This window comes from Ambystoma mexicanum, chromosome 3p (assembly GCF_040938575.1).
Source record: "Ambystoma mexicanum isolate Mex_15411 chromosome 3p, UKY_AmexF1_1, whole genome shotgun sequence".
Lineage (NCBI taxonomy): Eukaryota > Metazoa > Chordata > Amphibia > Caudata > Ambystomatidae > Ambystoma > Ambystoma mexicanum.
The window spans coordinates 189,687,909-189,715,892 of record NC_090925.1 but is presented as its reverse complement, the minus strand read 5'-3'; the positions used below and the strand labels follow the sequence as shown (position 1 = coordinate 189,715,892).

Here is a 27,984-nt window from a genome sequence, read left to right as displayed (position 1 = left end):
CAGAAACCGCACTGCTAGACCTTAAGATCCAACTGGACGAAATCAGATGCAGGAAAGCCGTCTCTCCTCCTCCTCTTGGACCTCTTGGCAGCATTTGATCTTGTCGATTACAAGATCCTTTGCTGCCACCTCTCAACAGCAGCCAACTTCTCGCCAGAAGCCACTAACTGGATCATCTAGTTCCTAACAGATAGATCCATCAGAGTCTTTGCAGACAATACAAATGCATCACCTGCCCCAATCTCTTGCGGGGTCCCACAAAGCTCCTGTGTCTCCCCGACACTTTACAACATTTTCAGTAAGCCTCTCTTTGACCTCCTGGACTCTTGCAACATTTCTACACAAACTACTCCGACGACGCCCAAATCCTTCTCCCCTCTCAGGTGACTTCACCAAGTACTCCACCTCACTACTCAAAATATTCTACACTAATTCAGACTTGGATGACCTCACACCATCTTTGCCTCAACGGTGAAAAGACAAGAGATCCTCCTTGTGGAGACCCCAACCATACTAAAAAAAAGTTACCATCGCTACACTGACTTCACCATCAATGGCATCTCTAGTCTGGTCTTCTCTACAGTAAAGACCTTAGGAGTCCACCTTGACGCCTCTATCTCTTGCGTCACGTGAACTCCTTCTCCTCTGCTCACACCACATAACGCTTGCAGGCTGTTGCTTTCCACCCACAGCTTCCTTACCATTGCCCATGCTGTCATTGCATCACGATTAGACTACTGCAAAGCCCTCTTGTTTGGCCCCTCCAAGAGAAATATCCAGAAACTACAGATAATAGAGAACAATGCTCTCCGTGCCGCCCTCAACATACTGGAGCGCAAGCACCTCTACGACGTGAGAAGAGCCTCGCACTGACTCTCGGTTCAAGAGCGCATCACATTCAAAGCTCTCTCTATTACCCACAAGTACCTCTCCAACTCAGCCCCACCTTACCTCTCTCAGAAATTCACCAAAGCCCACTCTACAAGACCTACCAGATCTACATATGCCCAGGGACTTGTAATGCCTAGATTTAGACGGGCTGAAGCTGGCGCCAGTTTCACCGTCCTGGCAGCAAAACATTGGAACTCTCTTCCCCCACCCCTGAGAGCATAGAAATCCTACTGGGCCTTCCGTAGACCATTGAAAACGCTGCTCTTCATAGTGACCTGATCTGCTACTAATATACCAATGCCCAATTGACTTGAATGCACTACTATGTACTTGATAACGCAATTATCGCCTAGATGCCAGAGGGCTGATAGGACTGCTACAAATGTGAAAATAAATAAATCACAGAATCCTAATCCTTCTGATACCATGTATGGAGTTTTGGTAAGCTGGATGATACACATTTTATGTTTTGTGTACTCCTATTTTTTAACTCTCGCAATAATCGTGGGTCGTCAGTTATGGCCACTGTACAGGGCTTACAACCTGCTTGTGCACCTGATCTGGATAGGAGAAGCTGTTGAGCACAGAAAGGGGTAATGAGTCCTGGATAGTATGAGGATGCAAGGCAAATGCAGCAAAACGGGGTGGTAGGGCAGGGGCCAGAGCTATTTAGAACAGAGGATAGAATGCAAATAGAACAAGAACCTAGAACTTGAAACAATTAAGTCTTAGTACAGCAAATGCACTTACACCAACAAAACAAAGATATATAGGTCACAAAAGCAAGCTTTACCTTAAGTAGACTATTGCTAAAACGTTTAATTGTGGAATTTGAGATCTTGAGTTGCTGCTCATTTTCTCAATAGTGACATGTGAGATGCAGAGTAACATAGCTACAAGTAATTGGGAAGTAATCTAAAGTGGCCTTGTATAGCGCTCTTCTGCCAGTAGTGTTTACCTTGCGGTTCTGTAAGAGAAATGGGTTGGGAAATGTTTGTAGGATGGAGGTGGATAGGCAGATGCAGAGAAATCCTGTAATGTTTGAGTGCAGGCCAGAAGTAACCATTACATGCAGGCTGTTGTGGAAACATTCATGCTCTTGGGAGGGGGAGTTTAAAGTAGGGCAGATTAGAAATGGGGTCAGACCCTTTCGTTGCAAAGCAGCAGTTGTTTAGTTGTTGATAATAATAATAATTAGGCATTTATATAGCGCTATGAACCCTCAGGTATCTGAGCGCGGCTTATTATTGCCCACGGTGTGTGGTGCTCATTTATCGACCTCGGAAGGATAAAAGCCTGAGTTTGGCCCCGCCGGGATTCGAACCTGTGTTAACAGGCTCTGCACGGATGTCAAAGCGAGCGCTCTACTCGCTGTGCCACTTGACCTGCTGATAGAAAAGGGTAGACGAGAAGTATGTTTAGTATACTTAACCTGGTGGGTCGTCTGCTGGTTAATGAGGAAGATTGTGATATTTTAGTGGTGAGAAATTAATTTGGGATGCGAGGGAAAGGAGGATTAGTAGGTTAGGGTTCAGATGCTTCTTGGGAGTCTTTCGTTGGATTAGGAGATTGTCTGCTCCAGAATCATGCGAACAGGAAAATCTCAGCCCAACATGTCTTTTGTGACACAAATCTTCAGCGGTTTGTGTGACTTGATGCATAAGAATCGGGTTCTGAATGTTATCTCAGTATGGGGTAAGGAGGCTACTTCTATTGGGAAATTTTATTTGGGAGTTGGAGACACCCGTATGGCTCTAGATGAGAGGAGAGAAGATTGTGAACTTAATTTGCAGAGATAGTATTGTAAACGGTTGGCCTAAAGTGTGGAGGGCTTGCAGATGGGCTGAGCTTCTTGCCTGCTTATTACACATGAAGTGTGATTGAGGAAGTTACTCGTTGTTTAGCTGTTGGTGCAATGCTGTTTCTATAGTTCCGTTAGTTGAAGTGCCATGTCTTGAATTGTTTCGTAAATGTCAGGTGGTTCTCTTGCATGCAAAGGCAGGTGGTTTCAGAGTTTTCTGGTTAGTAGGGAGAATGAAGATCATCTGTTTCTTATTGCAGTTTACGACTCAAATTAGTGTGGCCTTACTGGATCTTGGTGTCCTGAAAGGCGTGAAGTGCTGCAACAGTCTTCTGAAAGATATTGGGCTCTTTCCATTGTATAACTGGTGCACGATCCAGAGGGTTTAAAGTGCATCTGGCCTGGCTGACCTCTTTCTCTCTGATCGACCGTCCCAGGTACAACTCTCCCTCTCTACCCGTGGTGTTCCCCAAGGGTCTAATCTCTCGCCCTGGCTTTTCAACCAATACCTGGCAACTCTCACCTACTGCATTTGCATTTTCTGCTCAAGTTTCCAGTGCTATGCTGACGACACCCAACTCATTTTCATCTTCACCCACCTCCTTTCCCTCCCTCATCTCCGACTGTCTAATCGCCATTCAAAATTGTTGTGCCGCCAATGATCTTTGTTTAAATGCCAACAAGACTGAGATCCTCCTCATTGGTACACACTCTCCATCCTTTCCCCTCTCTAGCTGGCCTCCCTTGGCCCTCCTCCTGCCCCTACCTGCGAAGCTAAGAACCTCTGGGTCATCTTTGACTCCACACTTTCCTTCTCCGCACACATATCTGACGTTTCTAAAAAGTCAAACTTCTTGCTACACCTCCTTAGAGGTACTCTTCCTTTCCTCTCCTTCCCTCAGAAGCTCACTGTCTCCCAAGCTCTGATTCTCTCTAGGGTGGACTACTGTAACAGCCTCTTTCTAAATCTACCTGCCTCCACTCTCCGCCCCTTACAACTAATCCAGAACAGGACTGCAAGACTTGTGTTTGGCTTCAAGCCCTGGGATCGTATCTCTCCAGGTCTGAAATCCCTTCATTGGCTCCCAGTGGATGCAAGGATTAAATTCAAAACCCTTTGCATTGTCCACAAGGCTTTCTGGGGCCTGGTTCCAAAATACCTTCAACTATCCCTCCCTAAATACCTCCCCTCTCGAGCCCTTTGCTCCTCTAACTTTCTCCGGGTAAGTCACTTTTCAAAGAAACGAGTTGGGGGTAGATCTGTCTTCGGCTGGGGCCTGCCTTTGGAACAGCCTCCCTGCCACCTTGAAACTTGAGAAGAACCATCTTTGGTTCCGGAAGCTCTTCAAGACCTTCCTCTTCGCCTCTGCCTTTGCCCCTCTTCTCCCCTGCTGATCTGCTTTCTCTCTCGGCCCTGTTGCACCTAGTCAACCTCTGTTCTTCGGGCTCAGGTACCTGCTCACCCTCCTGCACTGCCTCCTGGCCACCCCTCGCACAGGGGCCTGTATCTGTACACAAACATTTCCCCCCCCCCCCCAACTCTTCTTCTGCACTTATCAGTTAGACCCTATCTGACTAACCCTCACAGGCTGCACTACCACTGTTTTTGATCACCGTATTTATTTGTTTACTTATTTATCTTGTTCTCTCCTATGCTCTGCACTTTCCAATTTCTCCCCCCTCCCATGCACGTTCCCCCTTTCCCCTTCCCCATGCACTTGGACGTTCTCTACGTCACTGGACCTAGTAAGATCGTTGTTTTTGTTCTCTCCCCTGTTCCCCTCCCTTTGCCTGGTCGCGCTCTGAAACACCTGTGTACGAGTGCGATCTAAATAAAATATATCATATATATCCTTTTCTTGGTGAGAAACCAATGAAGTGTGCGTGATGCTGGGGAGATAATGGAACCTTTTCATCCTCAGTAGTCTGGCCGCTGAATTTAAAATGTTTTCTCGTGGGGTAGTCCGGGAGTCCAAGGTAGAGGCTGTTTGCCTAGTCTAGTCTCATAATAACATAGCCAGGGCAGAGTTGAAGAAAGTGGTTTCTGACAATGGCTCTAACCTGTAGTTTGAGTATTGTCCACTGTGGTTCCTTACCATGTAGGATGGTATCAGGCATTGGTCAATCTCGTCTGGCTACGGGATTGAGGTGGTGTGTGAAGGAGATGGTTTACAGAGCAGCAGTTCAGTTTTGGTGGGGTTGAGTTCATGTTTTTACTGCCATGAATGCATCCAATTGTACATGGCATGGTTTTTATATCTGGAGAGTTTGTTGATGGATTTTTCTGAAGTTTCTATATTGTGTGTTGTCTGCATAGTTCTGGCAGGTGACTCCAAAGTGGTTGAGATCAAGTAAGGGTGACGAATTGGACTGTGTACGTTTTGGGGTACTCTGCAGGTTAGTCTGTGAGGCTGGAATTTGAAGAGGTCTATGATGGTGATTTCAGCTCTTCCAGTGAGGAAGGAGGTGGTGCACCAGAGAGCTGTTAAATTAATTTCAATGTATTTTAGTCTCTTTAAAAGGATGTACTGGCTAATGGTGTTGAAACCGGCTGAGATGTCTAGAAGAATGCGCTCCTTCTTTTGTATTGTCTGTGGTGTTCTGCAGTTTCTTCCAGATTAAACACAGTTGATTCTGTACCTTTAGGAGGCCTGAACCCATGTTGATCCTCATCCAGGAGCTTGTCGCTTTCGATGACATCCCAGAGTTGTGCATTTATGGTTTTCTTTTCATTTAGTACTTTTACAATGAATGGAGAGTTTGTTATGGGGGATAGAGGGGGGGTAACTTGCAAGGTCGCTTGGGTCAGCAGTGTGTGTTTTGAGCAATGGTCTGATGAAGGCTGACTTCAGTAGAGGTGGAATAATCACCTTATTAATAGAATAATTGAGAAAGGATTGAAATATCAGTTTCATTTATGTATATTTTATGGTTGATTTGTGTGAGGGCACAGCCCCTTGGTGATCCTTTTGGTTTGCAGAAGCGAATTGTTTCAAAAAGGCTCTGTTGTGGAGAAAAGGCAGAGGGAGGTGTGGGAGGAGGGGAAGGAAGCTTGAATGATGCCCGGTTGGTGAGTTATTGTTCAGGTACTCTAGTATTTGGAGGATATTTGTTGTTATAGTGGACTGCAATCTGATCGCTGACGAGTTCTTGAGCCACAGTGGGAGCTTTTTTGCAACCTGTGAAGTTTAATTCTTAGATGATCAACATTTCCTTTTAGCTGGGCTGTGCCAGTTCTATTTGTTTGCAAGTTGTGCTATCTTGGCTTTTGTTTTGTAGAAGTGAAACTGTTGGTAAGAGGGGAATCTCTTTGATTGCATGTTATGTTTCCTCCAGATTTTCTCCAGTTTGTGATTTTCCTTTTTCATTCAGTTTAGCTTGGTAATGTGAACCATGCTGCCAGTTTCTTCTTTAGCAAGTTTTTAAAAGGTTTAATTGGTGTGATGCTGTTTAAGGCAGGACAAATCTAGTCATGAATGTAGTGGAGTTTCTCATCTGGGATAGATGTTCCTGTATCTGTAGTGAAGGTCAATTTGTTTGCTTCTAGTATTTCCAGTAGGGTGCGGGTTTGTACATTTTTCTGGGGTCTAGTCAAGGTCCACGGTTCTTTGGATGGTCTGCGAGTTGGGGTGCCTCTGGAATATTGTGAAGGGTATGGGTAGGTGGTCGCCCCACGAAAGGTGTAAAGAACAAACAGTGACTATCTTTCCGTTGAAGAAAAGGCCACAGGATGTGCCCACGTATGACACTAAGACCCTTAACCATTTGATTGAGGTGCAATATAGTAAGATTTGCTGTGAAATATTTTGTGACAGGGCTGTCTTTTCTCGAGCTAGGTGTTGAGGTCTGTGAGTATGGTTAGGAATTGTCTATCCACTGACAAGTTGGCGGCTGCATCAGTTAGTTTGTCTGCAAAGTTTAAGCTATTGAAAGGTGTTCTGTATGTTAGGTGGGAGATGGAGCAGGTAAACGTGAGCGGTTCCCAGTCTGGGATGTTGTTGATAGCTGGCGTGGAGACTGATGGTCTCCGTGAGCAAGTGCTCTTCCCCCACCTCACCTATTGGTAAAGTTTGTGCATATGCTTTTATAGTACAAATGGATAAACTTGTGGAAAGTTTCCATAAGGAAGATTATATCTATTTGGTCCTCTGAGAAGAGATAACAAAATTTCAGGAATGTTTGGAAATATAGTGTGCATTGTTTTGGATGCATCTGGTGCCCATCGTTCCAGTGTGGGTTTGGTTGGTTGAATGATAGTTGGCGAGTGGTATGTGGATGTTTTCATTGGTTTCTAGGTGTCCAGTGTGGAGTTTCCAATTCAAAAAGGCTGCAAAGGTTCTTTTTGGGATCTGCCTCATGTTTATTCTCCCTGTGCCAATGCACTAGGTGATGTATGTGGTCTAGTGATGATTGGTGTACAGTGTTGCTTCCTGTGGTTGAAGTCTTGCTGGATTGAAGGGCTGCTGAGAAATGTGTAGGCGAGACTGTTGGTTTGGTGAGGTCTTACTTGTCCTTCTACGATTCTGTCGTCTGTCCTGTGGTTAGGTCGTATTTGTTTGGTCCGGATGGGTGCTTCACAAGATATTTGGAGAGGACCGTTAGCGGTCTTCTCAGGTGAAGGAGTGAGATTCCATTAGTCCCATGTTGACTGAGCCAAAGATGCGGCTTTCTGTCTCTTTTCTTCCTTTCTGATTCTGCTGTCTTTACAGTTTTCCTGCAATGTTGTTGTGGGTCTTAGTGAGCTGTCGACCAAGATGATGAAAATGGAGAGACTGGGTTGTAAAATGGGGGTTGAGGGGAATATGGTGATACTTGCTCGCTTTTAATTCAGATATTTTGTGAGGTTTAGGCAGTGGGGTGATGTTCATAGGGGTGGTTTGGTGAAAGTGGCTGTGTGCTTGGCAGATACGGTTACCCTGGACTGGTTTGATTTTGAGACTCTGACTACAGGTAATGTTAACCGCCGGGCTAATGAGTGGGGTGATTGAGTCAGAGTGGCTGTGCAATAGATAATTCGAAGTCCAGTCTATGGAGTTACGACTGAGACCAGGTTGGAAAATGTCCACTTGGCAACTTTCCATTGAGTGATAATGGCCTCTTGGTGTGTAGGACATGGTGCACTTTGTGTATGTGTAGAATTGAGTTGGCAGATGACTTTTTATGGCTGGCAGGTAGCTTGCAACTTGAAATTTCTACCACTGACTGAGACTGGCAAGCGTAAGGGCTACTGGGTCTGTGCAATAGTTTTGCAGGCCTAAATGAGTAGTCAGTGTGCAGTGCAGTCAGAGGTAAAGTTTGGCTGGTCCTAAGAGTGTGTGCGCGCTATTGTCAGTGTCTAGACGCTGCTTTGCCGTGGGAGTTTTCCCATTGCAACAGGTAGTACAAGAGATTTAAGTAGGATAGTATCTTAGCATAAGCATGCAGGTGATTTTATGGGATCTGGGGATCTTTAAAGTTGGGAGGAACACTGGCTTAGTTTAGATGTGTGAACAGGGATGTAGTTCATATGACTAAATGTAGTCCGACTTTGATAGGCACAAGTTGTGCAGGAGAGTAGTGGGTCAGTCTAGAAGTGAAATGGGTATACTGGTAGCACACACATGTCAATCCAGATATGCAGTTGGGATGTGGGTGAGGTAACAAGTCAAATCCAGGTATGAGGGTAATGCTATGAGTGAAAGAATAAAGAGAGTTTATCTATGTATGCGGGTGATACAATGAGTCGATTGAAGTATGTAAAATTAAGTGCTATTACAGTGAGTCCATATTATTTTGTTTCAATTCTATTTATTTCAGCAATTTCCAGAAATGCATATGCCTATAAACATTTTTAAATTGCATGCTTAAACGTTAAAATGCAAATAAAACTCCCAACCAACTCCTGGGACAAAAACTACAAACATTCTGACTGTACATCACCAATTAGAAAGATGTATAGAGGTACAAAACAATATAGACATGCATTGCATTTACTGCCAGATATTATTAATATTATGATGGTATTTATTGAGCGCAGACCTAGCTTCGAGAATCAACAGAGCACTTTACAGAGATATACAGCAATACAGATACATAAGAGTGCTTTTCAGAGGTAACAGATGTACAGAGTGGCACAGAGGAGGGGTACAGCTGTACGCGGCAGTGAGGAGGATAGGAGCAGGCATCTAGCAAGTCAGGTGGCACGAGAGGGGCGATATGATTTAAATATTCAATCCCAAATATTCAATCCTAAATTCTGGTTCCTGCAATCCCTTTTCAATTGTTTAGTAATATTTACCTTCATTTCCATAAAAACAAACATGAAATATTCAAAATAATATAATAAATGTTCCATATTTAAAATAAACACAACATATCCCTACAACTACCCCTATAATCACACCATAACCCCGGCTAGAGTCTGTGTAGTTATGCAGTTGGTATGCAGGTAGAAGAAAACAGGTTAACTATCTGTGCTGAAAGTATGCATGCAATCAATGAGTCGGTCTAGCAGTGCATAAATTAAGTTGATAAGCAGTAGGTCAGAGTACAAGTAGATGCTATGCCAGTAAACGGAGTTATTGAAACCGTGTGATTGGTTGTTACTGAAGTGGCACACAATTAGCTGTAAGTTGTGTGCAGGTAACAGGAACAGTCAATCCAGCTTGGTAGGAAACATGAGACAACCTAGATATGCAGGGAACACAATGAGTCAATTTAGATGGGCAGGTAACGCAGTGAGGCATCTGGATTATGGCGGTGTATTGAGGCTACCCAGCTATGTTGGTTAGCCCACTGTGTCTGCTTAAATATGCAATTTACATTTTTGCAATGTAGTTAAGCAGGAGGTATTATGAGAATCTAAATATGTAGGTAAAACAATTATTCGGTCTAGATATGCATGTAGCACAAAGAGTATCTACATAGTTAACACAATGGGGCAATCTAGCTAAGCAGGTAAGACAAGTATTCGGTCTAGAAATGTAGGTCGCACAATGAGTCGGTGTAGATAGACAAGTAGCACAATGAGGAAATGTACATAGGTTGGTAGCATAATGAGTCAATCTAGACAAGTAACACAATGTGCCAATCTATTTAAGCGGGTATGATAGAGTGTGGATATATAGGTAGAACAATGGGTATTTGTTTATATAGCGCTGAGACAAGACTTGTTATGTATAAGAGTGCTAACGAGACAAACTACAGCAACATAAGGCAAAGGACTGAGCACAAGTAGACGAACCGAGCAGCAGAAAAATAAACAAAGTATTACTGGAACATAACTGTCTTTAAGCCATGTTTGAACCTGATAATGTGTAGTTATTGCAATGGGTCAATCTAGATATACAGGTTGCACACTGGGGCGAGAGAGACAAGTAGGTGACCTAATGGGGTCAGTCTAAATATGTAGGAAGCACAACAAGGAGTCCAGATAAGCAGCTTAAACAATGAGTGGTGTGGTAGATCAGAAGGAGACAGACCAGTTTGTCATTTCAAGATTCTTTATTCAAATAATAAAGGATAAATGCCTTGCTGTCCCTACTCTATGGTGCTCAACGTCTGTTGTGAAGCCCAAAAGTAAACAGTCTGTCCACTGTCCCAACTCTAAGTTACTATGTCCCTATCACTAATAGAAAACAACAAAAGACCAGGTTGAATGCCTCCCTTCACCTGGATAGGCTTCTTCAGCTTTAGTATCCAATCTTAAGATATTGCTTTTGAAATAATTGGTTTAGTTCTTGTAGGAGACTTTTCCCAGTCCTTGTTTCCCCCTACGTGTTCCCTTGGCAGATCTTTCCTCCTCAGCTCTTCGGTGTCTCTAAATGTCTTTCTCTTCCTGGTTCCACTAGGAGGGCTGGTTCTCTCTTTGTATGATTCTTATTCTCTCTGTTGCTATACCTCTTCAACTCTTTGTGCATAAGACAGTTGATAGTCCCCTCTTCTGTTTCAATGTCTTCCTCGCTATTCTTATTGTAGACTCAATAGTAATTCTCATGTCCAGTTCTTATATCACTGAGACGAGTAACATGAGTTTCACAATTGTTTCTCTTCTGACCACTCACTGGCACGAGTAGGCTGAGTTCCAGAAGGCTTCTTTCTTTAATCTTGCACCACTTACTGGCACGAGTAGGCTGATTCCCAGAGTGTTTGGCACTCTTCTTAACCTCGGCCCATTCTTTGGGACGAGTAGGCTGATTCCCAGAAGGCTTCTTTCTTTAATAATGGGCCACTTACTGGGACAAGTAGGCTGACCGTATTTTCACTGCTGTGTTGCCACCCGGGTCTCCTGTCGTACCTGTTAACTTGCTTTTCGAGGGTTGGCGTGACCAGGCCTGTTCGCAGAACCAGGACTTCATACGTTGTCAAGACCGTGGTTTCTTGCTCTGTCTGCTTTAGACTCTTCTCTGCGGCTCCCAACAGTCTTGGCATAGTTGTCAGACTCACCATTCCACCCTTCCAGGGTCACGACACTGCTCTTGCCTGCTTCTCTTTCTTAGGGTTTTCTTCCTGTTTGTTCATCTCCCTCTGACTTCCTTGGATGCTTCTGGCCAACACCTTCTACCTTCCTCCCGACGCACGATCTCTTGGTCCCCTGTTCCACACAAGAATTGACTGATTTGAAGCTCCTGGGTTTCGTTCTCTCAGAGAGAGAAGTCCTTCTTCTATTTTTATTACAGGTTGCTAGGTCTGCCCCAGCTGAGGATCGTAGCACATCCTTTGTTTGTTGAACGCTCTTCATCATTGGTTCAATCTTCTTCCTCATATACTATTCGTCCCAGATGGTGTTTGGAATATATTGATCTTCATGGATAATCCTGAATCTTGTATTACACTAACACACAGTGGTCTGTTCTTGAATATTATTCAGACGCCTAGATGTCACTGGTGATCCATGGGTGAGGGCGTCTGAGAGTTCCTCTGTGAAACATGAGTCCTTGTCCCCCGGGGGTACGGAGAGTGACTTCCCACTGTGAGGTTCCACTTATCGCCACCCCTATGGGTAATATCGCATAGCGGACTTGACTCCATAGCCTCACAAGGAAAGGCTCCCCCCCTGGGGAGAAGTGACTGAATCCTGCGATTCGTCACAGCGGCTAGATTGTAGGTAACACCATGGGAATTTAGATGAGCATGTAACAGAATGGAGCAACCTAGATCTGTGAGTAACACAGTGTGGCAATCTAGTTACGAAGGTAGCACAATGAGGCGCTCTGGGTGAGCAAGTAACACAGTGGGACAATCTAGATATATAGGCAGAACAATGAGTCCGTAATGGATATAAATTGTTGTTTCACCTTAACTCTATGTTGATTACTCCATTCATCAAGGGGGGTAGTGGTGAAGGGCTCGGGCACCACGCATCCTTAACCTCGGCTCTTTGCCAGCTGCTCTGAAAAGTTATCTTAAATGAAGGAGGGTCTTGGTCATTGGACCCCTGAGAGCACCAACTGCAGGTCAGAGGAGGGGGCACTGTTGTGGGAGAAAGGCAGGTAAGAAATTCGGGGGCGGGGTTTTGCATGGGGAATTGCGAGGCTCACATCAAAAGTGTGTATTGCACAGAAAATAAACAAATAAAAGCACTAACTTACAGTTTGCCGATTAGGGGTGTCACGGTATTAGTTTTATGACGGTACAATAACCTTCTTGCCAAATGACGGTATATCATGGTTATCGCGGTACAGCAGGTGGAGTTAACCAATCTTAACAAATATTTTCTAAAAGGTCATAAATTGTCAGATTTATCATCACAAACAAAACCAGGCACCCAGGGTCAGAATTGGGCTTTTCAACATACTTTCCACTGAAATGCCACCCCTTGCTTCCACCAAACACACGTGTGGAGGGCCTGCTGCGACTGGCAAAGCAAACTGAATAGGTTTTCGTAAGTGGTCATTTAGGCTTTTAGCTCCCCACACACACACTCTTTACGTTCCAACCTTTAGTTTACTTGCGGGCCAAAAGGTGTTCAGGACATCTTAACCTTTGGTATGGCAGCAGGGTATACCCACAGAGATGAGTGAATTTCGCAGTGTGATTTATTATATGTAAATTACATTATAAATTCAATGATGGAACCAGGGAAATCCCCCATTGTCATATGTTTAGAAAACATTATCCATTATAAATATAGAAACCCCAAAGCCTCCAACCCAAAGTAAATCATTTTCCTTCTTGGCACTGTATTTATTCTTCCTATTGCTAACATACTGATTTTGTGTCATGCACGTGTGGTTTATGGAATGGCATTAAAAACTGCTCCAACTGAAACTACTTGGCAGATGGCACATCCAACAGTGCAAGACCAAGACTGCCCAGCACTTGCTTACTGCAGCCTTTCCAAATCAGATTGAAAAGCACACTTAACGGTATAACGGTATAAACAATGTGATGGTTATTATTGTTCAATTAAGTGGTTCACGGTATCTTTAACGGTATACCGTTATACTGTTACATCCCTACGTTACATCCCTATTGCCGATTATGCTGCACACTTGCAGCTTCTGAGGAATCAGCAGGGTTAAGAGCGTGTGCGAAACCAAAGGAGATTGGCTGGGTTCAGGCATCGGAACACACAAAGGTGTGCAGGGATACGGGACTCCTGAAAGCATCTATTGCAGGCCAGGAAGGGTGGGCCCGAGGTGGGACAAAGGCCGGCAAGAAACAGGGGGCGGGGGGTTATCTTGCATTATGAGTCCTCTGGGTGATCGAGGGGGAGGATGCCACAATTGTGGAAATGCTACTTTAAAGGGTATCCAGTGGATTGGATGAAGTGACACAATCGTTTTGAATGGAGTGATTTCTAGACATTTTCAGGACTCTGTGCTTCCATGGTATGCAGTGGCACAAAAATGTGTGTCGGTGGCAACGGCAAGCTGGTCTAATCAGGTTACCTATTAGCAAAGTAGCAGACTCCTGGCAAAGGGCAGACATTACATACTGGTACTCTGAGGGCATTATAAGAGTGATTCACCATCATATTGCCGCTTACCTCTGTCACTCTGCTTGTTTTCTTCTCAGGGAGGTCCAGGACACATAGACCTAACGTCGCGGGGGCCAGCTGACATCCCTCCGCCTCCGTACAGCGCCACTGATAGCTGTAAGTTCTCCTTCTCAGAAATCAACGTCCAGGACCTGAGCTGCTCCTTCCGTAGCCTCTACAAGTCCTTGCTGGAGCGGTCGTCCACACAGCAGGGTGAGCTCCCAGCAGGCAGTTCTTTGTTATTTGTTCCTGCCTGGAGGGCTTGGGACAGGCTCCATACCCCAACCATGTAGGAAGCATTTCAGAACTTATTGACTTGCTGTGGTAGTTGAGAGAAACGGGTAAGAGCGTGACATGCAGCATTAGTGCTTTAAAGTCAGTCTGATTTCAGCGCTGCCACCACTGTAGTGTACCAAGTAAGATAAAGTAACCAATGACAGTGATGGCTTGAAGAAATGTAATATAGCTTTTCTTGGTGGCCTTTCACAGCATCCTTTACTGGAATGTGATATGCACGTAGTAAGCCATGATTGCTTTTTACTGATGTTGGGTGGCAGAAGGTATGGTACGTTATGGGGCACACTGAAATGAGTCAATACATTCTTAACAGTTGTATTCCTTAAATGTTGAGGATTAACTAGACCTGCTCTGAGGTTTTAAATGCCATGTTGGAGGCGACACGGACATTGGTGAGAAGGCAAGATACTAGAATGTGCTAGGAGTAATGATCAAGGAAGCTACCACACGTGTTTACCATCCTGCCTAATTGTACATCTTCTCGCCCTATATGCAGCCCTTTCTCCTCTCTCCAATGACATGCAGTCGTCCAATCATAGCTACTGTATGTACCAGCAACAGGGTCCTCCGCCTGGGCCACAACAGATTCACACGCCCAACCCTGGAAGCTGTCAAGCCAAGGTTCCAGGGGACACCTATGGTCAAGCGATGCAGCCGCTGCACCCTCCAATGCACCAGCAATCCTACCACCCTCATCACCACCAGCTGCCACCTCGAGCTCCAGCCAACAATGTTCCTATGGGTGAGTGCTGTCACAGGGGGTGAATGGGAAGTTAAGGTATCGTACCAGTGTTGATTTGCAAATATCTGTGATAGCATAGTTTTGTGGCATGAAACATATTTAAAGGAATGTGTATCCAAGAGATTTATTTTGAGTGGTATGAATTATGAATTCTTAGTGTAAATCAGTATGACGAGAAAACATTCTGGCGGTGGAAGTCAAAGTGAAACCTCTTAAAGCATGATAATCTGTGCTCTTTGATGTGCCGACATCCTGTTTGCTGTAGCACAGATACCCTGCTGGCCCGACAATATTGCTGCATTGTTTTCCTCCTGCCTATAAATGTATGTACAGTTTCTTTTTGAATTCTGCAGAGATCTCCCATTTGCTTACTATTCTATCCTTGAAAAAATACTTTTAATATAACACCCAAGCTTTTACCTTTGATGATAATGCCAATTGTGTTCTCCACTCAACATTGTAAACAAAGGTGATGAGGGTCGTTTGTTGTCTTTGATTGGGCCGTGGGGTGGTTTTTCGTCCCTCTCACAATTTTCAGTGTGAGGGAAGGTGGCACACTTGTGATCAAAATTTGGGAAGCAGTACAAACCTGTTAAAGTTCTTTACTCAGGCAGTGCGGTACGACTGACCGAAAGAGGCTGTGCCTTTGATCACCGGATGGCGTATGCCCACAAAGTCCTGGCAATGGGGGATTGGGAGGAGTTTGAGTAATTTGCTATGGGTCTCTAAAGGGAAAGCTTGTCTTACCTCTCTCAATGGTTGTTCCCTTGCAGCTCTGCCATCAGACTGGTGCTCAAGTATTGACTCACTCAAGGAAAGCTTTAAGATGGTCAGCAGCCTCGACTTGTCTAACATCGACCTTTCTCAGTTCTCAGGTGAGTCCCGGGTCCAATGCGATGTGGGATGCATAGAAAGTAAATATAGCCATATGGAAGTTCCTTATTCTAGTCTTAAACATAATTGCCTTGCCCCTCAGTAACTTGGCACAACGCCCGACGGATTCATGGCGATGGAATTCATCTGTTAGTCTTTAAGTACCCAGGTCCACCTCAAAATTCTCTTTCCTTGTGCCCCTACCACTGGAATATTCTTTTATTTATCGTTCACACCGCACCTTAAAGACGAGCCTGCTGTGACTCCTCAAATTCAAAAGTATACTCTCCTCACTCCACTGAAGTTATGCAACAGTCTAGCATCCAAGAATTTAGATTAACCTTTGACTGTGAGGCACTCTTTTATTGTCCTATATTGTGCCTTTAGTGCCCCCTTTTGTTACTTGATATTTATTTAGCACCTTGCTGCCATTGTATATGGTTCTGAAGCGGCAAACAATAGTATGAAATAAAGAGCATTACATTGCATGTAGATAGCATTTATAATTTCAAGCATTTGTTCAATCACAAGAAGAGATTACTATTTTAGTGACGTAATAGCCACAGTATTAAATGATCGGGTGTGTATTGCTAGGTCAGAGACGGCTGTACTAAATTGTTTGTGGGACGCAGCCATATTCTATTTGGCACAGCGCCGAAGGTGCAAGAGGAGCTAGTATAAATCAATCCCAAGGGCAATTGTGTGGAGTTGAGGTTCTTGTATACTTTGTGCAGAGCAAATGCACAATGACTACACGTACACGCAGGCACATGCATATTGTATTTCGATATCAATGAGCACTCGGTCTCAAGTCAGGCTATACTATGGCAGGCATTTAATGTTTGCACTAGAGGTCAGTCAATATCCACAGAGGGCGGAATTCTCAAAGACATTCGGGGTAGGCTAGCCAAGCTGGAAACACAAATAACGTCCCTGCAATCCCAGTATGCACTGTCCCCGTCACCTCATCTCGGCACAGAAATAAAGACCAAATTAGATGAATATCGAGAAGCAGCAGATCAGATACTTTGATAGACCTATAGCAGCACGCAGATATGGTGAGGGGGAACGCCCTGGGAAACTACTAGCAAAAACGGTGTGCGGAGAGAGAGGCCCCACAACTATACCCTGTATACAAATGGCAGATGGTACAATGTCCACAGATCAGAATAAACTGAAAGAAACATTTTACGCCTTCTATAAAGACCTATACTCCCCTCGGTGCACCGTCACAGATGCCGAGAGCAATATCTCTCCCAGATACCAACAACGCTTATAGCAGATGTGACTAGGGAATCACTGGAGGAACCTATCACGGAGGCTGAACTAATTGAAGCAATAAAAGCTCTCCCCAATGGGAAAGCTCTGGGCACGGACGGGCTGGGAGCTGAATTCTATAAAGAATTTAGTCAATTGCTAGCGCCCAGACTGTATGCCGTCTGGATGGAAGCACTAGACATAGGAGAACTCCCTAAAACCACCAGAGAAGCAATAATTAGACTCTTGCTTAAACCAGAGAAACCCCCTGGAGAATGTGGGTTGTACCGGCCATTATCCCTAATAAATACTGATGCCAAGATCCTAGCGAAGATACTAGCAACCAGACTCACACCATTGATGCCATATATGGTACATGAGGACCAGGCAGGGTTTATAATGGGCAGATCCACAGCAACAAATATAAGACGATGCCACCAAATAATAGCCACGATACCCCCTGCAACCCAGGGAATAGCGGTCTCCCTCGACATGCGGAAAGCATTTGACACTGTCGCCTGCCCCTTTCTATTCGGAGTGCAGCGGAATTACGGGTTCGGCCCAAAATTCATAAAATGGATTCAGATATTATATGCACGTCCCCACGCAAAGATTAGAATTAATGGATCCCTCACAGACATACTGGAATTGCTGGGAGGCACCAGACAGGGCTGTCCACTTTCCCCACTACTCTTCGCTCTAGTTATAGAACCCCTAGCAGACATTCTTAGATCACGATATAGTTTGTTCGGGATATGGCTTGAGGGCAAACTACAAATCATAACGCTATATGCGGACGACATTCTATTATATCTAAGGAATCCGGACCGCACACTTGGCAGGGTGCTTGCAGAAGTGGAAAAGTTCGGTGAATACTCAGGTTTACACCTTAACCCCTATAAGTCAGAGATATTCCCGCTCACAGACAACACCTCGCAACCCCAAAACCTACATGGTCTCATATGGAGCCCGGTACACATTGTTTATCTAGGCGCTCATATAGCCAGAACTGCCCAACTATCCGGCACATTGAACTATACTCCACTAGCAGAAGCACTGTGTGCCAAAATGAAGCGCTGGAATGCGCTGCCCATATCATTGGCGGGGAGGATAGCCTTGATCAAAATGGTAATATTGCCGAAGCCTTATCTTTTTAGCACAGTGCCAGTATGGCAGGGCCGCGCTCTGTTTTCCAAAATGAATAGCGCCTGCATAGCATTTGTATGGGGCGGACACCCTAGACTGAGCTGAAGGGTACTGACAGACACGTTATCCCTGGGGCGGGCTGATGGCACCGGACATGGAACTGTACTACCTAGCAGCGCAGGCACATCATGTGGCTGGGTGGGCCACATGCTTTCTCAACCCTGCCCCCCACCCCCATCATCAAGAGAGCGTGAAGCGACGCTTGCTCTACAAGGGATAACTAAGTCCACCCCTTAACAATATAACACAATAACCCATCCAAGGTCACTATCACGGCATGGTCCAAAATCGCTGACATATTTGGCGCCAGTAAGTTAAACCACCCGAGTATGCCAGTATGGGGTGACCCACACACACCCTTCGCCATAGAGAGTGAAATGGCAATACATTGGAGTGCTAGAGGCATCACCCAATGGGGACAGCTATTCCCAGATCATTGCTTTCTCTAGTGGAAGGACATTAAAGACACAGTGGATAGCACAAGTGTGCATAAGCAACAATATCGCAGGGTAGCAGCCATCACACAGCATATTTACCCTACATTCCCAGAAGAACCTGAAATAAACATGGCATTAGGTTACATATTCACAGGGGGGACCCAGAAAATTACTGCCTCTGCTCTTTACAAAACTATAATACAAACACGCCCTGCGGTAATCCACACGGCTAAGGGCGGGTGGGAGCACGATCTGGGGCAACCGATAGAAGACCAAGAGTGGTCCCAGATCTGTGCATTGACCAAACGGATATCTTGTAATTCAAGATTCAAACTTATTCACTACAAAATGGTTCATAGGACACATTATACGCCATCAAGACTGAAGCGAATATATCCCAATTCATCTGGCACCTGTCTGAGATGTAACTCTAAAAATGCTAATATATTTCATATGCTATGGGACTGTACGGAGCTGAGACATTACTGGTCAGAGGTTTGCGGAGCTCTGGATAAGATGGCAGACCAACAGGTGGAATGGACACAGCGGATCTGCATGCTGGGGACAGAAGGGAAAATGAACCCAACTTGGCGAAAACTTTTGGACCTAAGACTACTAATAGCTAAATGGGTAATATTAATGAGATGGAAGAAAGTGCAACCCCCAACAATAGAAGACTGGAACAGAGATATGGTGTGGGCTAACGATACCGAAGAACTGTACATAGACTCAGTCATGCCCCCCTGTAGACCCAGAAACGTATGGTCACGGTATAAACAATATCTGGCAGATCTAACTGACCTTGAGAACCTGAACACAGAAGAAAGCTAACCTGGATATGTTGTATGCTTGCAAAACTGAATGTTACAAATGTATGTGCATAACTTGTGTGCAAAGATAAATAAAGTTGTTAAAAAAAAATGCATTCAGTACATTTCCACTTGTCAGGTCGTATTTTAGAATGACCAAACTTCGACGACATTGAAAGTGCGTTAGACATGTGTGCACAATATTCTATATGCAAGTCAATGGAATAAATTAATGTTTTAGTCTAGTAGTGCCTTACAGTAGGAGTTGTCTTGCATGTATGCATTGAGTATTTTATGTACCATGTTTGGAATGAATTACCACTCGCAGATGCAGCTGTAAAAAGTGGCTTCGCTTGGTGAGCGTTGGGATTTATGCTTAGTTGTCAGTGTTTTGACCGGGAGAAAATGTCCTCAAAAAGAAGGGACAAGAGCTTCCCTTATTGGCCGGCGGAACTTTAATGGAGGTGAATACTAGTGTGGTGGTGGTGTTTACTCATGTTGTGGATTAGTGATAGATTTGTGGTGTGCTCAAGAGTACTAGGGGAACCCCCTAGAAAAGAATAAAGGATTCCCTTCTGCTGCTATCCAAGGAGGTTCTGTTAAAGCCGAGCCCCTGATGGAAGTGTCAGAGACAAGAATTGGCTGTGTGTATAATGACTGCTGAGGACACAAAAGGAATGTTTGGCAAAATAATCCCCACCTATGCCTTGGAAGGAGAAGGGAGATCGAGTGTTGCCCTGTATGTAGTGAATTGGTAAATAAGACACTGGAATGCAGTATGAGCGAATTAAATTGGCGGTTTAAAACCATGCGTTGGATGCTAACTGGGTCTCTAAGGAGACATTCACATTAGAGACAACACTCTAGGTGGGAAACTGTCCATCATAATGTCCGTATGCAGCAACCGCCTGCAACCTTGACTAAGGAGAGGCGGAGCACACACTTACACTTGCTCCTTAGGACCCTTCAGCCACAAACTGCCTGGTTCTATACACCGGAGATCTGGAAAGAATCACTGGCTACTTAAACAATGGTAGTATTTCATCTGTGGCTCGATTGGAAGCAATACCCTGGATGATACTGCCTGGAAGTTCTTCAACCCTGCTTGGGGTGTTATGGGGATGCTTGAGGATGGCCCCTTCTGGGAGTTAATCTGCATTATCCAGCATTGATCCCCCTTCTCATCCTGTGCTGCAATCATCTTGTCCTTTTAAGAGAGGGTTTTTTCTTGTACCTCAATCTGCTGCTTATTCACAGGTATTGTATTGTCAGTTTCTCTTTTACTGATTGTTATATATAAATATAGATTTAAAAGAGCCATCATCCTCCATTTCAGTTTGGTACGAGGGGTGTGTGGTAAGGTTTTCATAGTCTGATTACTAACTAACTAAATAGGTTTTTGTATAGCGCAACACTCACCCAAAGGTCTCAGGGCGCTCGTGTGGACAAACAACAAAAAACAAATCCATTCCTCGGGGTGAGGAGGGGTAGTTAAAAAGTCACTTTGGATAAACTGACTAGCGGAGTCCTTTCATGTGGCAGGTTGTTCGAAGTACTAGTGGTAGACCTTAGGCTTCAAAAAGGAATGTCTTGAGACGCTTTCTAAATTGCTGCAACGTTAAACATTGTTTTAGGTAAAGCAGAATCGCATTCCAATTTTTTGGACCCCAGGCGGCAAAGCTTGCTCCGCCTCATTTCTTCATGATTATGCGTGAATGAGTCAATATCATCTTGCTATTAGAAAGCAGGGTGTGCTTTGGCATAGCCATTTTTAATCTAGTTTTAAGATATTCAGGAGCTTTACCTGAGAGACATTGAAAGACTAAAACTAACCCTTTAAAGGTTAATCGCTGCTCTATAGAGAGCCAGTTTAATTTATTCCGATGTTCTGTAATGTGGGATTGACGACTCAACCCACAGACACCCCGGACTGCTCCATTTTGAATGGTCTGAAGACTTCTGATGTTACCTTTAGTAGTTCCTATAAGAAGGCTATTGCAGTAATCCAGCTTGGTGTTAACTATAGCTGCTACAATTGACGCTCTATTAGCTTCAGACAAATAGGGACGTATTTGCCATAAGAGGTGTGTTAAAAATAAATAAAGGCACATGACGATTTAAGATATGACGCATGCTTCTGAAAGGTTAAAGGAGCATCAAAAAACACTCAGTCTTTACATATTCAGATACCAGAATGTTATTGCCACCTATTTCAAAGGCCTTATAACAATCATCCAGATTTCTTAGCCTCTAGGGTGTACTGATGACCAGTAACTGTTTTCTTGTTGTTAAGGGCAAGGAAATGTAAGGCCATCCATTTCTGTATTGCCTCATAAATCCTATTAATAGTAGCCAGATCGTCTTTATAGACCCCAGATAATTTAACTACTATCTGGGTGTCGTCGGCATAATTGGCGAATTGTATGCCCATAGATTTTAGCAGATCACATAAGCATTTGATATATATATTGAAGAGTAGCGGAGACAGACACGATCCCTGAGGGACACAACAAGTACAGGAACTTTCTGAGACTGTGATGATCCCTTGGCTACCCAGACACTTCTAGGGCCAAGAAATGATTTAAGCCATAACACTGCTTCTGGAGAGCATAAGCCTATTTTCTGGAGTCTCTCTGCTCGGAGGTTGTGGCCGACCAGGTCGAACACAGAGGACAAGTCCAACAGGAGCAAAAGAGCAGAGCTTCCTTCCTCTATAATTTCTGTTATACTGGCCTTCAGATCCAAGAGAGCCGTCTAGGTTCCATGATTGGTTCTAAAACCGGACTGTTCGTTTGCCAGGAAGTTATTAATTTCAACAAATGTATGGAACTGTGTGTAAGCAATTTTATCCAAAATCTAAAGTATAAACGGAACATTAGTAATGGGTCGATAGTTTTCTGGAATCGGGGGGTCTAGATTATCCTTCTTTAAAAGTGGAGTAATCCAGGCCTCCTTGATGCCAGTGGGAACTGCCTCATCAAAAGAGCGGTTAACAAGTTTGACCCATGGTGTAAGGGTATTTGCAAATTCTTTAAAGTGTGTGGTAGGAAATATGTCCCCCTTACAGGATGTCGGCTTAAACCCTTCAATAATCACCAGAATCTCCTGTTCCGTCATCTTGGTGAAGGGTTTTAAAGCTTGGGCAGGCCCCTCCAAAATTGGAGACATTAAGTCCTCAGCTAGAGATTCTGACTCAATTTTTCCCCTAATGCGTACTTGATGGAGCGGAGTCTTCAGACAAACTGTCAAGTATGTCCTGGCACCAGTCCTCATTAATACTTAATCTGGGTTCAATAATAGGGCCTTTAAGCTTTTTAAGAACTGAAGAGTTCTTTATACTTTATGGAGGCCCTTTCAATTCTTTCATTGAGAGATGATTGTTTAGCTTCCAGTGTAAGATCCTTGTACTCCTTGACTGCTATTTTATAAGCTGCCAAAGTAAGGGGGGAGGGATGATTGTGCCATCGGCGTTCACATTTTCTTTTATTTTTCCTAGCGGAAGTTAATTGAGGGGAGAAACGAAGTTTGTATCCTTTTTGTTTCTTATTTTTCACTGGGCGAAGAGGGGCGAGAATATCGAACACTTTATTTGTAGCGTTTCTAAAAGCAAAACTAAATTCCTCCAATGACAGTTTCCAACCTAGAGGTTGGTAGCAAGGGTTGTATGGTTGATTGGAAGGCATCAGTGTAATATTTTTTATATTCCGCATTTTGCCAGGGACAGCTTTTTTGTTTGGGGCCTTATCAGATTTTAATGGTAATTCAAAATGTACCAAGAAAAGATCTCACCAGGGGAATAATTCTACGTTCTGTAAAGAAGGTTCAATATTTGTTGTTAATATCCAAAGAGAAATTCTGTTATACTCCTACGTCCCGTCCCCTTTCCTCCATACTGGTGGGACATCTCTCCGTCCTGTGGGACGGAACCAGAGCACTTTGTAAAAAGCATCCAAATTTTTCGAAAAATGTGTCCTTCCTCTCTTTCCTGCGCGGGGCCCGGCACGCGGCCGTAACCTCGCCCACCTTGGATCCGCCCCGCGCATCGCCCCTCAGTCCTTTTCTCCGCTCGATCGGGGCCGGACGCACTTGCATCCTCAGAAGATTTTCTTCCCTGTTTTCCTCTCTGGCTCTCGCTAGCGTTCGTCTTCTAGTCTGTCTGTCTGTCTTTTAAATTAGACTTTCCAGACTGCTCTTAGTGTCATCGTCGCTTCGCGAGGGCGGATTCCCCTCCTCTTTGTTTAGAGTGTTTGGGTCCGGAACACCGCTGGGACTCCTGTTTTTACTGTGACTCCCTTTCGGTCCGGGCTCTTCAACGTTGGATGGAACGGTGGGAGGATGTGTTCCGACGCGCTCCTCCATCTCATTTTCAGGCGTTCATCGACGAGAAGAAGAAACGCCCGGTAAGTTCTTTAGTTTTCAGAGCACCCCTGCCGGGGATGCCTTCCCGGGTTCCTCTCGAGCCGGGAGGGGCGTTGATCGCTCTGTCACCGGGGTTCGCCCTGAGGTGCCTGTCGGGCCTAATAATTCTACCGGAGTTTTCTCCGAGGGTCTCCGTAAGGGGCCTGTGTACACCGGAGTAACTTCCGAGGCCCCTCCTGTGGGGGCTGTGTGTAGACCCAGTACTGCTGAGTCACAGGGTACCGGAGCTTGCTCTGAGGCCTCTCTTTCGGCTTCCCTTAAAAACAAGACAGGGGTGCGCCCCGAGGCCTTGGCTGGGCTTGTGTTTACCGAACGGATGTTAGAGGCCCGTGCCGATAAGGCTATTACCGGGCCTAGGCCCGAGGTCCCTCGTACAGAGGCTAAGGCTACCAGCAGTTCTGAGGGGCCGGGCAGGGCCCTGTCGGTGAAAGCGGTTTCTCACCGTTCCCGCTCTTGTGGTGATACCAGATCTGTTGAGGGGGCAAAGAAGCAAGGTTCTTCTTTTACCGGCAGTGCCGAGGTCCTTCCTTCGAAGGCTCAGTTGGCGGTTGGTATGTCGCAGAAACATTCCAGGCCTCACAGTACCGGCTCTGCCAAGGTTCCTTATGTTAAGGCTAAAATTAAGACCCCTGATCCATCGACGGGGACCCCTGCCTCATCTCCTCACGTGCCACAGTTCCCCTCAGATGAAGGCAAAATGGCGGCCATTCCCGCCACAACCACTTTGGCCATTTTGGGTACTACCCCTACAACTACGCCATTGGCCTCAGGTGTAGGGTTCGGTCCCTTGGGTGAAAATAAGGTCACTGGTGCGTATCCTTACCGGCCCGTTTATGATTGGAACGCCCGGATGCCTCTTCCGCACAATATTTCGTTGCCTGCAGGGGCGGCCCCTTTGATTTATGTGGATACGTCGGCGGAGGGCCCGGCGTGGCACCCTTCTCCGTTACGTCCCTAGATTTGTCAACCTCATGAGAGGCCTCCGCAGGTTCCGAAGCAATCTCCTGAGGACGCCTTTTTCAGTAAATTTCAAGCGCTTATGCGCACCGACCCCATGAGGGAGTATTTCAAAGGGCTTTTTAAGGAAATTTGTCCACAAGCGCATCCGGCTCCACCCGTTCCTATGGTGGTTCCGCCGATGCCTCCCTTGCCCGTGGTGCCTGCCCCTGCTCTTCCGCCTTTGCCACCGTTGTCCCCAGTGGACAAGGCAGTGCCTGACACAGTTCAGCAGGATCCTGACCTGTCAGATGACCCTCAAGACGAGCAGGACAACGAGGACCTTCCCCGCTCGGTTAGAGCTTTTCATGACCGGGTACTGGACATGATGAATTTCTTAGATGTTCCGGTTCCCAAGGCACCTGCTCCACAGGAGGCCGTGCTTTCTGGGGCGTTCACCCTGTCTCCTTTGGAGCGTACCGGCCTTTTCCTGCAGAAGGATGTTTTGGCTGAGGTCCGAAGAGTCTGGGAGAAGCCACACTCAGGACTTTTCATCAATAAAAAGATTGACGCGAGGTACAGGCTGCACTCTTCGGAGGAAGTGGCCTTGTCTTGTCCGCCTCCCTCCTCCACAGTGGTGGCTGCAGCCACGTTGCAGTCCAGACCTGCAGCATCCTCTTCCGCGACGGCTACTCAGGTCTTGGGAAAGGAGGACAAGCTCCTGGACTCCCTAGGGAGGAAAATCTTTGCCAATTCGGCCTTGCAGCTCAGGCAGGCCAATGCCGAATTGATTTTGGCGGGAGCTAACATGCGGATGTGGAAAGGTCTGTCGGAGTTTGAGGAGCACATTCCGGTCGAGAAGTTGGAAGATTTCAGAGGTGGCCTTTCCGATGCCAGGGTCTTGGCCCAGGATCTCCTGGAGGCTGCAGCTCATCACGTAGACACCTCGGCTCGGGGCATGATGCACGGGGTTGATACCTCGAGGCAAGCGTGGTTGCATGCCACTAAGTTCGATGGTAAGGAGCTTTTTCATTCTTCTACTGATGTAGAGCTCACCAAAAGCAAGGATAGCACTAAATCATTGTCTGTTCTGGTTAAAGCTCCTTTCAAACCTCAGAGACCGTTATCGCAGAGTCGACCTTCTTCTGGTTTCAGGGGCTTCCTCGACCGCAAATCGCGCAGAGTGGACACTCCTGCGGGAAATAACCGCCGTAGACAATCGGCCTCCTCATCAGGTTCAGGTGGCACCGCCACCGATAAACCTGCCAAATGAGGTTTTTCCGTGCTCGCACGTGACCCCGGTGGGAGGATGCATCGCGTCTCATTGGGAGGCGTGGCAGACCATCACAGAAGACAGATGGGTCTTGTCAGTCGCTCGGGCGGGCTTCCGCTTACCTTTACCCCCTACCCCACCCCTCAACCCTCCTTTTCAGCTGTCGGGCTCACCCTCCCTCAAGGCCGAGGTTCAGAAACTTCTGCTCCTCAGAGCTGTGGAACCCGTTCCCCTTGGGGAGCAAGGGGAGGGCTTCTAGTCCCGGCTGTTTACGGTGCCCAAACCCAACCAGGCTGGCCTGCGCACCATCCTAGACCTTTCCCAGTTCAATCTTTCCTTACCCCAAGAGAAATTCAAGATCACGCCTGGCCAGATTCGCTCCTCGTTGCAGGCGAGCTATTGGCTCAGTGTGGTGAACCTTCAGGATGCGTACATGCATATCCTGATTTGGGCTCCACATAGGAGGTACCTCCGTTTCTCTTTGGGAGAGGAGCACTTCCAGTTTCGGGTGCTTCCTTTTGGCCTCAGCTCGGCGCTGCGTGTTTTCACGAAGATGATGTTGGTGATTGCGGCCTATCTTCGTCTTCAGGGTATCCATGTGTATCCTTATATGGACGATTGGCTTCTACACAGCCCTTGTCCGCTGGCGGCAGCGGGCAACCTCCAGTCTCTCCTTCAGCTCCTGTTCCATCTTGGGCTGTCGGTGAACTGGTGGAAATCCTCCATGATGGTCTCTCAGGACATGATTTTTCTGGGTTTTCGTTGGAACACGATCGACTGCAGAGTATACCTGACCGGGGACAGAATGGCGGATCTGTTGGCCACGTGTCAGATGTTTGCGCAGTCGGAGAGCATGTCGGCCTGGTGGTTCCAGAGGCTTCTGGGCCTCATGGCCTCGTGTGTGCTGGCTCTTCCTCTTGCTCGTCTCAAAATGAGACGGACCCAGATGGCCCTTCGTAATTCATGGCGTCAGGCAGTGGACCCAGACTCCATGCGGATAATGATTCCGGATTCCATGAGAGTAGACCTGGACTGGTGGTCATCTCTCAGCAATCTGTCTGGGGGCGCAGGGTTTCAGGACCCGGTCCCTATGGCGACGATCACGACGGACTCCTCCCTCCTAAGGTGGGGGTGCGACGTTAGATCTCCTTCAGGTCTCGGACCTCTGGTCGCCTCAGGACAAACTCCTGCACATAAACCATTTGGAGCTTCTGGCGATTTTCTTGGCGCTCAAGGCGTTCAGACCGGTCATTGTCAACAAAGTGGTCCGCATAAGAACGGACAACGTGGTGTCAATGTATTACATCAACAAGCAGGGGGGAACGAAGTGTCCACCCCTCGTGGACCTGTCCATCCAGATGTGGGAGTGGGCCGTGCTTCATGGTGTCTGGCTGCTTGCAGTGCACATCCCGGGCCAGCTGAATGTCACAGCAGATGCCCTCATCCGGCGGACAGTGGTCAGTTACGAGTGGGAGTTGAAGGCGGAGGTCCTCCCAGGGATTTTCTCGCGCTGGGGCACACCGCAGGTGGACCTCTTCGCGAAGGCGGCGAACAAGAAGCTTCCTCTGTATGCCCCCAGAGGGGGGCTGGGAGCCTCCTCTCTGGGGGATGCTCTAGAGATTCCATGGCACAACATGAGAGCTTACGCTTTCCGCCTCTGCCTCTAGTTCACCGGGCAATTTGGAAGTTGAAGAACTCAGTGAACTGTTCTCTTCTACTGATAGCCCCATGGTGGCCGGCCAGGTTTTGGTTCTCAGAACTCCAACACCTGTCGGTTTATCCGCCGATCAGGTTACCAGTAACTCCCGATCTTCTCCACCAGGGGGAGCAGCAGCTGTGGCACCCCTCCCCACAATCGCTCAGCTTGGCGGCTTGGTGCTTGAGTTCAGGTCTTTAGAGCATCTGAATTTGTCTGCGGATAACATGCATATTATCCAGGCAGCCAGAAAACCTTTGACACGATCTCAGTACAAGATTAAATGGCTTCGGTTCTGTCGTTGGTGTCTAGAGAAGAAATTGGATCCAAGGGGGGCCACGGTTGACGCGGTGTTGTCTTTCGTGTCCTCCCTAGCAGAGTCAGGGG

General features: G+C 46.2%; 1 protein-coding gene across 2 annotated transcripts in view; it reads left to right on the top strand.

Annotated features, from left to right (window-relative positions):
- Positions 1-27,984, top strand: part of FOXJ2 (forkhead box J2) — a 483,885-nt gene that overhangs the window by 372,451 nt on the left and 83,450 nt on the right. The window contains exons 6-8 of one of the 2 annotated variants that reach the window (XM_069650595.1): positions 13,691-13,769; positions 14,446-14,691; positions 15,465-15,566. In XM_069650595.1, the coding sequence (XP_069506696.1) occupies positions 13,691-13,769; positions 14,446-14,691; positions 15,465-15,566 (427 nt within the window). Of the gene's footprint in view, positions 1-13,690; positions 13,866-14,445; positions 14,692-15,464; positions 15,567-27,984 lie in introns of both variants that reach the window. The other variant, XM_069650594.1, reaches the window with a different exon arrangement.